This window comes from Epargyreus clarus, unplaced genomic scaffold (assembly GCF_041222505.1).
Source record: "Epargyreus clarus isolate Ecla_fem2 unplaced genomic scaffold, WU_Ecla_fem_2.2 ptg000003l, whole genome shotgun sequence".
In the NCBI taxonomy this organism is placed as follows: domain Eukaryota; kingdom Metazoa; phylum Arthropoda; class Insecta; order Lepidoptera; family Hesperiidae; genus Epargyreus; species Epargyreus clarus.
In genome coordinates, this window is record NW_027332211.1 from 337,874 (window position 1) to 352,843 (window position 14,970).

The 14,970-nt window shown below is 36.6% G+C and overlaps 1 protein-coding gene across 1 annotated transcript in view; it reads left to right on the forward strand.

Moving 5' to 3' along the window:
- The window catches only part of LOC140749310 (cell adhesion molecule Dscam2), a 206,061-nt gene that overhangs the window by 124,066 nt on the left and 67,025 nt on the right, over positions 1-14,970 (forward strand). The window contains exon 4 of the mRNA XM_073082405.1: positions 11,906-12,048. Within this exon, the coding sequence (XP_072938506.1) occupies positions 11,906-12,048 (143 nt within the window). The remainder of the gene's footprint in view (positions 1-11,905; positions 12,049-14,970) is intronic.

The following is a 14,970-nucleotide window of genomic DNA, read 5'->3' on the forward strand; positions in this document are numbered from 1 at the left end:
AAATTGCCAATTTCATATCTAAGAATTCTAAAGAATTCTTTAGAAAATCTTTCTCATTTACCCTAACCTTGTATCAGCACCTTCAAGCTTCACAATTTTGTCAGTGAAAATTTTTCTCGAAGTGATAGCACACGAACTGACGATTTCCATGAAATGAATATTGTAACAAACAGGAGATAAGCTGAATGTATCCCAAGACGCTGTAACGTATTTTAATCTTATTGGAAAAGGGAGAAAGGCCAATAAAAGCGCCTTAACGGCTTTCCAAAACGCAACTGGGCAGAGGCCGACCGTAACGAAAGCCTTTTGATGATCCTAACACGAAATTTATTCAGCTCTGTCATATAAAAAATACTTATTAACCTCTGAGGGGCAGTACGAAGGGCAAATGGTAGTACAAAGGTTGGTCGAAGATTAAGCCTTGTAATTTCAATTTTTGTTTTCCATTGTGATTTTTGTGCAAATATCAAAGTTTCCTTATACTTCCCTTGGATAACTTTAACAATTTTATGTAGCAGGATTATTTGCAAAATCATATTTCTCATCTATTTTTTAATTCATTACTTGCCGTATAACATTATAAACACCTACTGAATATTACAAAATATAATACGAAAATACGATTCCCCTTCATACCAGAGAACCGCCCAAGTTCGTTGTAACTTTATTAGAGCAGTCCATTAAGCCTTCTTTCTGTGGCTTTTGGAGAAAAAATCTTGTTTTCATTTAAAAGAGGTGCGTAGAACACAATTTAAACTGTTCCCGGCCGTTAGCCCGCCGGTAATGGACAGTTACTCCCCGGAGTTTTCTCCAGAAATTGCAAATCCCCCATTGGACAAAAGAAGGGCAGTATTATATTTTTTATGGTCTTTTGTGCCGGATTTAGGTCTAAAAATTGTTTTTGCTTATGGCAACAGGTGTTCATTACATTTTCTTTTTTTGTAATAATTGAATTTTGTGGTGAGATTTCGTGTGGAGTCATAATGCAACGGATTTCCTATGTAGGTCAGAACTTGTCATGCTAAGTGTCAATTCGCCTTTTCCGAAGTAATCGAATTGTCAGCATGATGACGCGTAAAATTTCGTACTTTTTTAATTCTGACAATGTAAATTATGTTGTTACTTGTTTATTATGGACTTTTTACAAAGTTGCATCCAAATATTTTTTAGTAAAACTTGATCATCAGGTAATATATTTTTTAATTATCACAACTCATCATCATCATCACCATCATCGTCATCAACCCATTAACGTCCCTCTGCTGGGCACGGGTCTCCTCTCATAATGAGAAGGATAAGGCCATAGTCCACCGCGCTGGCCAAAAGTGCGTATTGGTATTTGGACTTCACATAACTTTGACATTTTTTTTATATAAATATCTCAGGTATGCAGATTTCCTCACGATGTTTTCCTTCCCTATTTAACATGTGATAATTAATTTTTAATACGCACATAACTTTGAAAAATCAGAGGGAGCCTGGTATTTGAACCTCGGACCCCTCGATCGAGAAGGCCGAGTTTTTTAACCACTAGGCTATTACTGATTTCGTATAGAGCCTCAGATATCAACTTCGTATTTCCAATGTTATTATTTATTTTAGATGTTTGAAATATTTCTTCGTAGTTCACACATCCAGATTTAAAATATGGAAATAAACAGGTAGAGCAGCTACATTGTTGGCATTGTCGTTATCATGCCGGATTAACATCTAGGTTCTAGAGGGTTTCAATATTACGCCTAGCAAATATCTCAATGATAAACTGAAAATTCCAGTCTAGACCTGACTGTTTATGTATTCTGTTCTGCTATGTACTCTATAAGAGTCCAATCGGAGGTTCACCAAATTTGCGTCGCTACCCCTTTTTTTGTTTACGAGGGGGAAACCTTTAAAAATACCCTATGCCGTGGGAGCGACACGGGGTTATGCGGGATTCTTACCGCACTCAAACCCTCCCGGTGGCCATCCTCGGCGCTGCGTTGAGGACTCCGGGATCTCCAGGGAACGCAACCGGAGTCCTCTAAGCGCGTTTCCCCAAATGGACTCCTCCCAGGTGAGCATAAGCTCGCCACATCCATTGGTGTGTACAACGGCATGCGGCCACACATACCGTCCTCCTTCCCGGGGTCGCTGGCCGGGCGGTTCGAGCTCCGACTCTTGCCGCCCACTACCCTGGGTGCCCCTTAATCGCCTCTTACGACAGGGAGGGGATACCGTAGCCCTATTCTGGTCCCGGAACTACAGGGACTGCGTTGCTGCCCCTAAGTGAAAGAATAAAACTATTTCTTCGACCAATTTACGATTTTTATAATTACCACTCAAAATACAACTCTAACGTCAAGACGCGTTGTTTTCTTTTTTATACTAGCTCATACAATTATACCAGCCAGTGACCATATAAATGGAATTTTATTATTAAAAAAATATTTTAACAAAAAATAAAACCGACTTCTATGTCACTACAAAGTAAAAAATAATTGAAATAAATGTTGGTTTAGTACATATTTCTGAAGTTGGCGCTCAATATATGTCGTTTGATAACGGCGTAAACAGCGTGTCCAATATGAGCGCCGACTTCAGAAATATGTACTAAACCAACATTTATTTCAATTATTTTTTACTTTGTAGTGACATAGAAGTCGGTTTTATTTTTTGTTAAAATATTTTTTTTTCACCCTTTTTAGTGATGGTATGCTAACGTTTGTATTAATATTATGTAAAATTGTATAAAGGTGATCATGAATAAAGGTATGGTCTGAATTCATACGGATTGGACCCACCCGCTCGCAGGGCGCTACCGCGCCCTTCTCGCTTAGTTTTACATTGTCTTATATGTTCCAACCTAACCTAACCAATTCAATACGAAACACTATAGGCGAAACACGATAGTATCTCATATAAGATACTACATTATTGGCTAGGTTAGGTAGGAACAGAAAAGTAAATAAATCAAACTAGGTGGTAAAACTCTGCGAGTGAGTCGGTCCAATTTACCTTAATTCAATAGTTAAGAAAAACTACAACATATTCATTAATCATATTTTATATTTGTAAGAAGTAATTGTCAAGTTACTGTGGTTTAGGCCAGCAGTGTCCATGAGTCACTAGAATTGAAGACTTGAAGGTCCAAGTTATCAGGGTTAAGACCTTGAAGGTCAAAATTTTCATCCTATGTGTCTACTTAGTGACGTCAATACATATATGAAAGCACAAAATGGCTAACTCCTATGGTTTAGCTTGGAAGCACACCAGCATTATCAGAGTGAAAGAGTTGAAGGTAATTTTTTTACATTACATTACATTTATCTGCGTGATAGTTATATGTGTGAAAGCACTAAATGGCTTATTCATGTGGTTTGGGCTGGAGGTACCTCTGCATCATCAGATCTAAGGAGTTGAAGGTCAAATTTTTCATCATATACCTCTGTCTAGCTACTTCATTACAACAAATGTCTAATCTATATACTTTACATGGGAGGCACCTCTGCATCATCAGGATTGAGGAATTGAAGGTCATATCTTCCATCATATGTCTCTACTCAAAGCCCTTATCATATATTCGTAAGCTCCAAATGCCTAAGTTGTATGGTTGGGGCAGGAGGCACTTCTGCATTATCAGAGTTGAAGAGTAGAAGGTCAAATTTTCCATCATATATCTCTACCTATCAACCTTATTGAATATTCATAAGCATCAAATGCCTAACTTGTATGGTTGAGGCAGGAGGCACCTCTGCATTATCAGAGTTGAAGAGTAGAAGGTCAAATTTTCCATCATATATCTCAACTTATCGACTTTATTAAATATCCATAAGTTCCAAATGCCTAACTTGTATGGTTGAGGCAGGAGGCACTTCTGCATTACCAGGGTTGAAGAGTTGAAGGTCAAATTTTCCATCATATCATGATAACCTAGACACTCAATGTTCATTTTAAGTTTCACGAGAATTGAGTGGGCAGAAGGTAAGTTGTCATAAAATATGTAAAAAGCAGGGGTAGTGATGATGAGTTCCACCCCATAACTTAAATTCTAATCATCAGAGCGTACTAATGTTAAGGTAGGAAAGTACCGCAACGAAACACCCTTTCATATGAAAAAAATAAAATTGAAATTGGTTAAGAAATACTCGACTTATTCAAGTTTATATGAAATCGGGTTTTTCCAATTTTCCGGGAAAACTGGCGGAAATTTTCTAATTTCCTCGAAATGGGACCCCCTGTGAAACTAGCCGCATACAATGGTGTATGAATCATGTCGATCGGTCGCGGCATCGCGAAAAAATCGCCGAACAAACATAAAAAAAAAATATATATACGGTCGAATTGAGTAACCTCCTCCTTTTTCGAAGTCGGTTAATAAAAATAAAACATCATGATAATAACACAAAATAATTAATTAAATTAATATACAACAATAAAATAATTTGAATATATTTGCTACATAAGGGATAAGGGGAATACCACGGATAAGCATGCCTTCGTTACTACACCATTCAATGCGGAACAAATCAGCGCTTAACGCTGCTGTTATAAGGCAGATATAGGCATGGTGGTGATGATGGTCTACCACCTTTTCTTTGTACTCCTGTATGTATCAATAACCCACACGGCACACTAAATGCTTGGATATACCGGTATAGATATAGTATGGTTAACGGGTAGGCACTGAGACGTAGCGACGCATCATTATCGACCGAATTTTGGCTCTTATCCAATTTGTTTAGTTACAGTTATCTCACCATAATGAACCGCAAGCCAATTGGCAACTAATACCGATAATAGTAGTAAAATATAGATATATTCACAGAGGAGCATATTAATACGTCGACCTGCGTGGCAGAGGGTCACCATGGTCTGACGCGCGAGAGGGTCCAGGGTTCGATCCCCGGCCCGACAGATATCTACATGATGAATTTAGGTTTCTGTTTCTGGGTCTTGGTGTTTGTGTATTTATCTCCATGTGTGTCTATAGCACCGATGTGGGGCGGTGAGTGTAGAAAGCTTCACGCGCATATTACAATAAAATATATGTAGTTAAATACGAGTATTGATAATAATACAGTACTGTTTATTGAGGATGTCAAGGTACATTTACATGATTATAAGGCCTGTGTTCACAAACAGCCCGCCATATAGGTCGTAAATCCAACACACTTATAGCCAGTACACCGTCTGCGATCTCTGTTTAGCTGAGCCCTTGTTTGGAACAAGGTATAAGCTATAAATGAGTCCTGTGGGTGCGGTTATAAGGAAAATAGCCAACGATAATGCTGTGGTGCGGCATGTTTCATAAAGTTGATTTGTAGGCATGATAAATAATCTATTAGAACAAAATGGGTTTGCAATGAGCGTCTTAATCTGTAATGTAACGATTCGTTTAAGATTATGGTTATGTTCGAAAATTGCAACGAGAGTAAACTGATATCACCGGTAATGATGAATATTTACAATTCCTTCTCATCAAGTACTTGATGATAAATTGGTAAAGCATCCATTCTATTTACCTATTTATTGTAATTAGGAGCACTAAAATTTTGGATTTACTCCGCTAACATTTAATGTTGTCATAGTATAATTATATCTTTCGAAATTTGCCTTATACAAAGTAGCATACACGCCAAATTCTTATATAAAGGTTTAAGGTTGCTTAGCTTTCCAAAATAAGCAGGTTATTTACAAATAATATTTTACTTTCCCTAGCGGTTACAGATTTTGCAAAGAAATATCTTTCTATATTTATTGTATTTTGAGACGTGTATTATTACTATTTACATATTAAGAAAAATAATGTGAAAAATATTAATTTAAGTTTATGTACATATAAACTCTATTTTTCAATTCTTGGAATGTTTTCTCATTTACAATTCTTATTTATTATTCATTGGATTGTCTGTACTCTCTTCAGTTTCAGTAAATGATTGGTTTAATTCTATTTAAATGAGGTATTTATTTCATATTCTGTAGTCCTGGTCAATTTGATCCCGAATTTTAATGTATAATAAAATGTAATAAAAATAAGTCTAAACTTACGTAGTCTTACGTGGCGATTTTGGTCATTTATACTACATGAAACCCCAATTCAAAAACCTATTGGATTGCGTCATAAAACTTGCTGATTGGTTAGAATCGAACCTTGAATCCCTAGCACGGTAAACCGACATGATATTGCCCCATATGGGCAAATCTTATCTTCTGAGTAGCTGAAATGTGTTTAACTACCATGCGGTCTACATATCGAAACAAAGTTGAACAACGGTTCAATATCCGCCCCTCTGCCTCTCCCAACTTGGTCTATGCAAATATTTGTCCGTCCAAACTGCGGGGTAGTTTGAATTTCAACGAAACCTCGTTGACCCCGATGTAGTTCGTGAATTGATATGGGCGCCTTGATGAATTTAGTTTTTGGACCACTTCGTTTGAGTTAACCCGTTGTATAACAGGACCCTTGACGGCTTAAGGGCTTATAAGTTTACACTGTACTTACTATGAGTTTAACGGTAGGCACTTCAAGATATTATACTGCTATACATGATTTTATATTAGTAAAGACGATCATATTCATGTAGAACGGTTTTTCCATTAAAATTGATTGAAGATAGGGCCATAAAACAGTTTTACCGAACATTAGAAATATTTAAGGTAGGGCAAAGGCCCAACAATTGTTGTCTAACGAGATAACATTAATGACCTATAATAGAATAGCTGGCAAATTATGCGATCAATAGCAGGCATTCATCCAATCACTTGTCTGTACAGTGTTTTGATGGTCCAAAATAAGTAAGTTTGTAAAATTTTCAAGCAGCATGAACAAAAGAATTACAGAAATAAAACGTAAATTTACGTCGATTACACTAAAGACCCACGAAAGTTTTAACCGGCAGGTTTTTTGAGACCTAAATGTGGGCTCATATCGTCCTATTCCCTGAACCATCATCTATGAAACACGCTCCTAGTGAAGACAAAATCAGAACGGACAAGTCTTGTGGAGATAAATAATCTAGGGCACGTCTGGCCAGATGGCTCTGAAGTGTTAATTTTCGTGTTTTGCACAAACGCTCTGGGTTAGAATCCTTGTGACACACATATTATCTTATATTATCATATTTAATAGCCATGTAAGACTGTATGTCGTGAAATTATATATAATTTTCTTATCGCTGAGCGAAAACAACGAACACATTTAAAAAAATGGGGAAACACTCAATCTGTATGTTTTGTTCAATATAAATTCTTCTATACCGATACATGTACTCAAAGTTTGACTTATGAAGAATTCATATTAAACCATTTATATTTCATATTAGAATAACCAACAAAATGTACATCATGAGAGGAATTAAATTAAATTATATTTTAGAAATAACATACTCGGGTGCACAGGTTAGAGCATGATTTGGTATACTTGCTCAAATTCAACGATACACAAACTGTGTGTTGTTTTGAATCCGCGCCATGTTTGCGTGTAAACCATGGCTCGGATAATTTGCTAGCTCGTGCATACATTTCGCTTGTAACGCAAATTTGCCGGCGCGGGAAATGCGAGATGTCGGTTTATGCAAGCGCTTGTTATTTCTCGTATATACGCGCTTGTTTGGCAGTAAAAACACAGAAATAAAAGCATTAATTTTGTGTTATGTCTTAACACTTTACTACTGAAATATTTGTTGTAGAGGGTCATATATGTGTGTCTGTATGTATGTTTGTTTTAGTAATTTCAAGAATTATCGTGTTTATTGACTATGAAGTAATATTAATAAGTTACAGATTCAATTAAAAAACCATTAAACAATATTTGGACTAAAACTATAAGGATTAACGCATTTTTTTATAAATAAAATAAATGAGCCAAATCGCTGCCCCGAGAGAAGTGTGCCCAAGATACCGCAGCATTACCTCGCTCCACCTCTTGGGTCACCTGAGGCCTCAATCACGCGCGAAGACAATTCTTTATAGAAATGCTTCGCTTCCGGCCCCCACGGTCCCACCGTCTCGACTGCGAAGGGCACATACATGTTACTCTGTGAGATATTAGCATACTTGTGCCGCTTCACAGCCTCCGCAGATTCAGCCCCCGCTCCAGCACGCATCGAGGTCGCCTGTATATGAGATGGAGCCATGGTATCTACACATGTACCATCCCACACCAACGACCTCCCCTATTTCCAGGGCAGGAGTGTCAATCTATCCGGACGCTTGCCATCATCACGTACTATACCTTTCGGCTCAGGCGTGACCGGTAGGTTAATGGTGACAAGGGTCCGAAGGATAACATCCTTGATGCTTGCGTGGCGCGACATACGGCTGGCACTCCGTTGAGACGAAAGACCGTGATGACCAGACTGATTGACGCCTTCTCCACAAACAGAACGGTGTGGCTCATTTATTTTCAAACCAAGACGTAGGCAAACACATAGGGACAAAGTGGTGTTACAGTTATATCTAAGTGGTTTTATTTCGACGTTCCTGGCCTCAAGTATACCTGTATCAAGTATATATTGACTCCAGCAATGAAAGAAAATGTCATGAAAAGCTTAAAGTTGCAAAAAAATCTTCATAATTTTATTACGGATCTATGAACCGGATCAATCAGTACTTTTCTAGCCAATTAGATTATTATCTTATTCTTTATCCTTTTCTCTATTGAGAGGACGTCCTTATTGTGGTTCAGTAATAAACTGGTGAAGAAAATTGGAAAAATGCTTGATATAAATATTTGTAGTCTAACGACTAAAATAATTTAATGCATAGAAATATATAGCATCTCTACCATTTACTTATGTGCGTTTGAATAACTTACAATTGCTCTAAAATACACTTTTCTGGGACTACACAAAGCAAATTAACTAGTCCAATTTTTAACGATGTCAGTGACGTATCTTCATAAGAAACTGAATAGAAAGTATGCCGTAGGTCGCGACAGGTCAGAGGCTACAGACTAAGGAGAGACACGTGAGATCGCACCAACAACGGCCTTCGCTCTTCATTATCAGTCGGATGTGTCAAGCCTTTGTAAGTGCCGACGCTTGGCGCGTCGGCTTTTCAGTTTTCATTAAGGCCCGGTGGTTTTACATTTACGGGTCGAAGTCTGAGATATATGGAATTGTATATTTATGTAATTCAAATTGTAAGCAAATTATGCAAGTTGTTGCGTTCAACTTTGTAGACACAAAACATATTTTATGGCAAATTTTGCTTACCAAATATCAATATTTGACAATTTCTGGTAATTATTTTATGCCGTGTTACTTAACAATTATAATATTTCAATATTCAATAATAATTGTTAATAGTAGATATATCTAGTGAGTACATAATCATGCTTTAATTTAATTGTCAAATATTGTTATATACTGAGTTATTACAGTATTTTCGGCGACTATGTCAATGTACAGTAATGTACACCTACGAGTATGTCAATGCCACATAATGAAGACGAATGTGCAATTAGGGCCATAGCAAATAACTTATATACTAACTTTAATTAAGTACCCGAAGTTTCCAAGGTTTATTAAATATGAATCTTCATAAAATATTGTGATATTGTTATTTATATGTAAACAAAATTAAAGATTACTTTGTTTTGTTACTATGGCGCTGATGAAATTTCGTGGAAAATAAAAAAGTTATTTAATTATTACAAACAAAAGAACGATTACTGATTATTGTATCTGCCTTCATCAGAGCAATGGTGTAGTGTGGTTCATGCTGCTATCAATTGTGAGAACGTTCCCAATAGTACATACAAAGCCACACTTTTATAATATTTTATAAAACACTACCTGACCCGGCAAACGTTGTATTGCCATATAAATAAAACATTTTAAGGGTGAACAACCCTTATTAATGAGAGGTATGAAAAATAAATAGTAGCCGATTCTCAGACCTACTGAATATGCATATAAAATTTGGTGAAAATCAGTAAAGCCGTGTCGGAGGAGTACGGTAACTAACACTTTGAAACGAGAATTTTATATGTAAGATTTAGCTGTGTTGCTTATTATAAGATATCTCTATGTTTGGTTGAGTCTGTGCGTGCTTTACGGAAAACGCACACATAACACGACTCTGCAATTAGTCCTCAGTAATCAACTCATATTTACTCAGTTTAATTAATATCTTAGGCGTGTACGAAGGGCATAATTGGTTGCTGGATTTATTTACACTGCATCGCCGGGGACGCAATTAAGGTAATATAGTACACTTGCTTGAACGACCATGTGACACCCTTTGATATTCTTAGCTACCCTAAGGTTACTTTGTGTATTTAAAGTTCGTCTGGAATCAATTATTTCTGAAATAATAATACTTATAATAGTTTTTAGGATTTAAGTAACTTGTATATTAAAATGACCAAAATCGATTCGGTTCGATTCCTCGGGATTTGCTGAGTTCAATCGCGTAAATAACCAAGCTATCTCTAATAATAACTAGTACCCCTTATGCGCTAATAGGGAACTGAATTTACGATTTTTTCGTTCCAGAATTGCGATCGACGATTACGATCAAGCATTGTATTTTAATAATTTACTCCGCAGTTTCGACTCTACCAAATAATCTAAAATAAACCAAAAAATAATTCTTGAAATGTATCGTCGTGACATTTTTTTTATAATATGGGAGTAGCAGACGAGCATGCAGTCCACCTGATGGTAAGTGGCTACTGCCGCCCATGGATATCTGTAATCAAATTAATGCAGATAGGATTAGATATTCTTACCTGAGGTCGGCCACAGATGCGCCGCTACACCTGAGGACTAACCTGGAACGCCTCGGAAAAGTCTGTCTCCCTTACCACACCTTTCAAACCGGTACACAGCAGCGCCGGTACACTGCTGTTATTAGGTAGAAATAGGTGGGAGCTACGTTATCTAGAGCTTTGATCACGAACATGTTGATCTTAAAAACAACTGCACAGTTTTAACGGCTTTTTACTCTGTTATATAAAACAGTACGAAAACAATAGAAACCACCTATAACCACCTATATATATATATATATATAGGTGTATATATATATATATATATATATATATATATATATATATATATATATATATATATATATACAATACCTACATCCAGGAAATATTTCGAGAAGCAAGCTTTACAAATGTACGTATCTGATTGTTTTATACGCAACCTTTGCCTTTCCGGTCACTCTCAATGGCTGTTTTCCCTCTTCCATTTTCTTTTCTTTGTAAACCGAATCGTCCGCCATTAATCTTATTCAAGCATCAGATCGCTTAAAGATTCCGCATTCAAAAATAGCTCGGGATTGAATTGGAAGGCAGGAATATCTTTGATTAATTATAACGCACCAAGCCCTGATTCCGTGATCTGTTTTGTCCGATGGCTGATCAAATAAATAAATGAAATTTTCTGGCGTCCTGGAGATAATAAACGTTTTTTAAATTGTGCGCTGTATAATTTAATATTAATATCGTGGCCAGAATTCCGTGAATGATTGTTATTGTAAAGGACTTATCAATGAAATAGACTTTTTAATAGAATTTTATCAATAAGTATATCGTTATGTACGTCAGAGTATTAATCGAATCTAATTGGAGCATTTTTTACAGTAGTAAAAACGAACTTAAAAAAATAAACTTGGATCGTCTTATGTTGTGGTTAACATATGTAATAACATATGTAATAGTATTAACATATGTGTCTGAACATATGTAAACAGTTTTTGATAGAACTGGACAATCACATCATATAACATATATATTTAATATTGAAAACTAAGCTGGAATATATCACATTGTAAATTTTACGTATCTTATGATTTAAACCAGAAAACCGCATCATTGCACTTCTACATCGTGCAGAGACCGCGGTCACGATGTTGTCACTGCAACCAAACATCATGTATCTATTTATTTAAAGCATATTTAACCTTGTTGCAGGGAAGCGCTCCCGAACGGCACGCTGTGGCTGGGCGCGTTCTCGGCGGCGCAGTACCGCAGCGACGTGCACGCGGCGGTGTACCGCTGCCGCGCCGCCGCCACCGTCGGCACCATCCTCTCCAGAGACATGAGAGTGGAGGCTGGTAAGTAGCCTGTCTACATTTAAACTCTAGTCAACATTATTTCAAAGTCACATTAACTTAAATAGAAGTGAGTTTAGTGGTTGACACTCTGAGGTTTAAACACAAGGTTGATTTTTAAAAGATACGTGTAAAGGAAAACATTCAGAAGAAATTTACAATACTGAGAGTTCTTAAAAAAAAGTTCAACGAGTTAAGTTAACTCTATTAATTCGCACTTGATCAGCGCGGTGGACTATGACCTAAACCTCTCTCACTGTAAGAGGATACCTGTACCTAGTCTGTACTAGGCACAGGGGTCTTCGTGTGGATAATAATAGGTTTATTAGTTTATTAGTTGCGGTCATTTCCTCACTATTTCAAACCACAGTCGTTACATAATTCCTTGAAATTCTACCGTATCTAGTGTATTTATCTTCCCTAATGCTTTTCTTTAACCGGAAGAACGCCCCAATGTTCCCCAAATTCCTCAGAGATAAAACGTCGGTAATACCCCCGAAGTCAATGGCGTCGAATCTACGCCGGATAAGATCTGTCGTCGCTTTTTGCCATGATAAAATTATATCTCGATTGTCATAGAGTAGTTACAGAAGAGTAAGCCTAAATACGTCTGCCTCACAAAAGTCTTATTTTGTACTATATTTTTTCTTTGAAAAAGAAATGTAATGTAATTTTAAAAGAATAATGAACGTGATGTAAAATCATTTCGTATAGGAATTACATTTTTACTTATATAATTTTGGTTTAGAATAACAATAATATTTATTATCATGGATACAAACTACTTTGGAGCAAATTCTTTCGCGAAAAAGAACTAAATAAATAAAATGGTAACTATTCTAATGGTTATATATACGATTCAAAATGTATTGGTAGCGTCAAATCAGGAAAACCTTATTTACGAAACTTACATAAGGCATAAATGGGTTTGACGGTGCCGCCGAAGTGGAACCACAAGGCTCTCTGCCGTTTTAAGTTATGTATTCAAACTATACTTACTCTTTGCGTGTCCGATCGAGCGCGGAGGTCAATCCGCCCTTCCATTAGAGCCTTTCAACGCTAAGCCTGCCGTCAATCCGCGTTACTTTGTTTATCCGAAATATTATTAAAATGTGATAAACAGACACCCCTTAATGGAGCGGATTAACATTGATAAAGGGAAAAAAGAAACGTTGGGATGGATTTTTGTGAACTCTCTATGGACCTCTTTCAAATATTCAAGACCAAGGAGCAAAAAAGTGAGTGAGTGGTATGATTATATTACATTGGAATTTTATTAAAGTAGGTGTATGTATACTTTATTGTATAGTAGGAACGCCCACGGAAAATTTACAAGCTACTCGTATATAAGTAAATGTAATAGTTTTTTAAGACAATGATATACGAATACGAATTACGCATTGACAACCAATAAAACAAAAATTCATTTGAATTGTGGGAGTTAATTGATTTAACTTCAGTTGCAAGAGTCGACCCTCGCTCATGCGAAAGCAAATAAAAGCTTGTAAAAATAAGAACAAAGGTACAATTTTAGCAAAACCTTTTTCCCAGCGATGGAACAAAAGCCTGTATCGCATACATCCGATTATGACTCCCTAAACGAATCGAATAAACGTTGATCTACGCTTTGTCGCGCCGCCAGCAAAAAGCGGCACGTGACATGCCTACACCCACACACATTTTGACTCTTATGCCATTCTGATACAGGCTATATGTTACACTAGGCTTACGTGCTAAGAAGGTCGTGACTCGAATTCTAACCTCCAGAAAAGTCCATGCGAAAAATTGAATTGTGTACTTTGGGTGGCGAATTAATGGGAGTTTGCCTGTTTGGTATAATTTAATGGAATATCCGATAAGGCCTTTAGGCGGGTTTCACGCAAATAGGTTTATTACATAATTTTGTAGATAATAGTTAACAGTAATAAGCGTTACTCTGCCGAATTGTAATGATTATGATTAAAAAGTTTGAAAAACGAATAGACCGTAAAGCTGAACTAATGTGTACGATTGTATGCAAATTGAAGCCGTGCAACAGAGAGTGGTATATAATATAACAGGGACAACATGAATACACAAATCTTCTTTTATTAAATCTCTTTATTTTGCAAAACACTATTCATTTTTACTTCATGAGTGTTCAATCAGAAGTAATATAAAACTACATTTAAATATATTTAATTCATTATTTTAAATTATTTTTAGTAGATAGCATTCAGAAAGAAGTAGTTGTTATCATTATAACGAAACCGTTATATCAATCTTCAGATTAATTAAGTCTTCACTATATTAAGGTACACTAAATACAAAATATATTCTAGACTTGATTGCTTACCGACTCTCTTAAGTACCAACGTTTGTCAGGAACGTTACAAGATAGGTATTTCTTTTCGTAATAGAATTAATTCCTGCTAATGAGATCCCTTTCGGTGTCGTTTATTGGCAATTCAATTACAGGGTAAAGAACAAATTGCTGTAATTCGTAGGAGTCAGAACCCAGAAAATTCATTAGACGTGCCCTCTGCGACCTTCAGCTTACTGGCTCTGAATCAACACACACTTGAGCAAACTAATAACTTCTAAAGATTTTTATAGATAAAAAAGTAATGAAATCGGGGTCTTTCGGAAGGTGATCGGTCCAAGCTTCGTTCACATCATGAATTTCCTATCCGACCTTCATAATATTACTCGCCTATCACCGTCCATTCAAAAAGCGGCTCATACTTTTAGAAATAGAGTTAAAATTTCTTCGAAGAATACTGCCAGCACTTGACCCCGTCTATTGACGTTTGGGAAAGCGTAAGTCGAATCGCTTGGGCTGGAATGCAAATACAATTCTTTATGGAAGAGGTTGGAGAGCCGTAAACCTTCGAGATTGAGTCGCACTCTCCCATACCCTTTGTGCGGAAAGGTCCGGTAATGGAA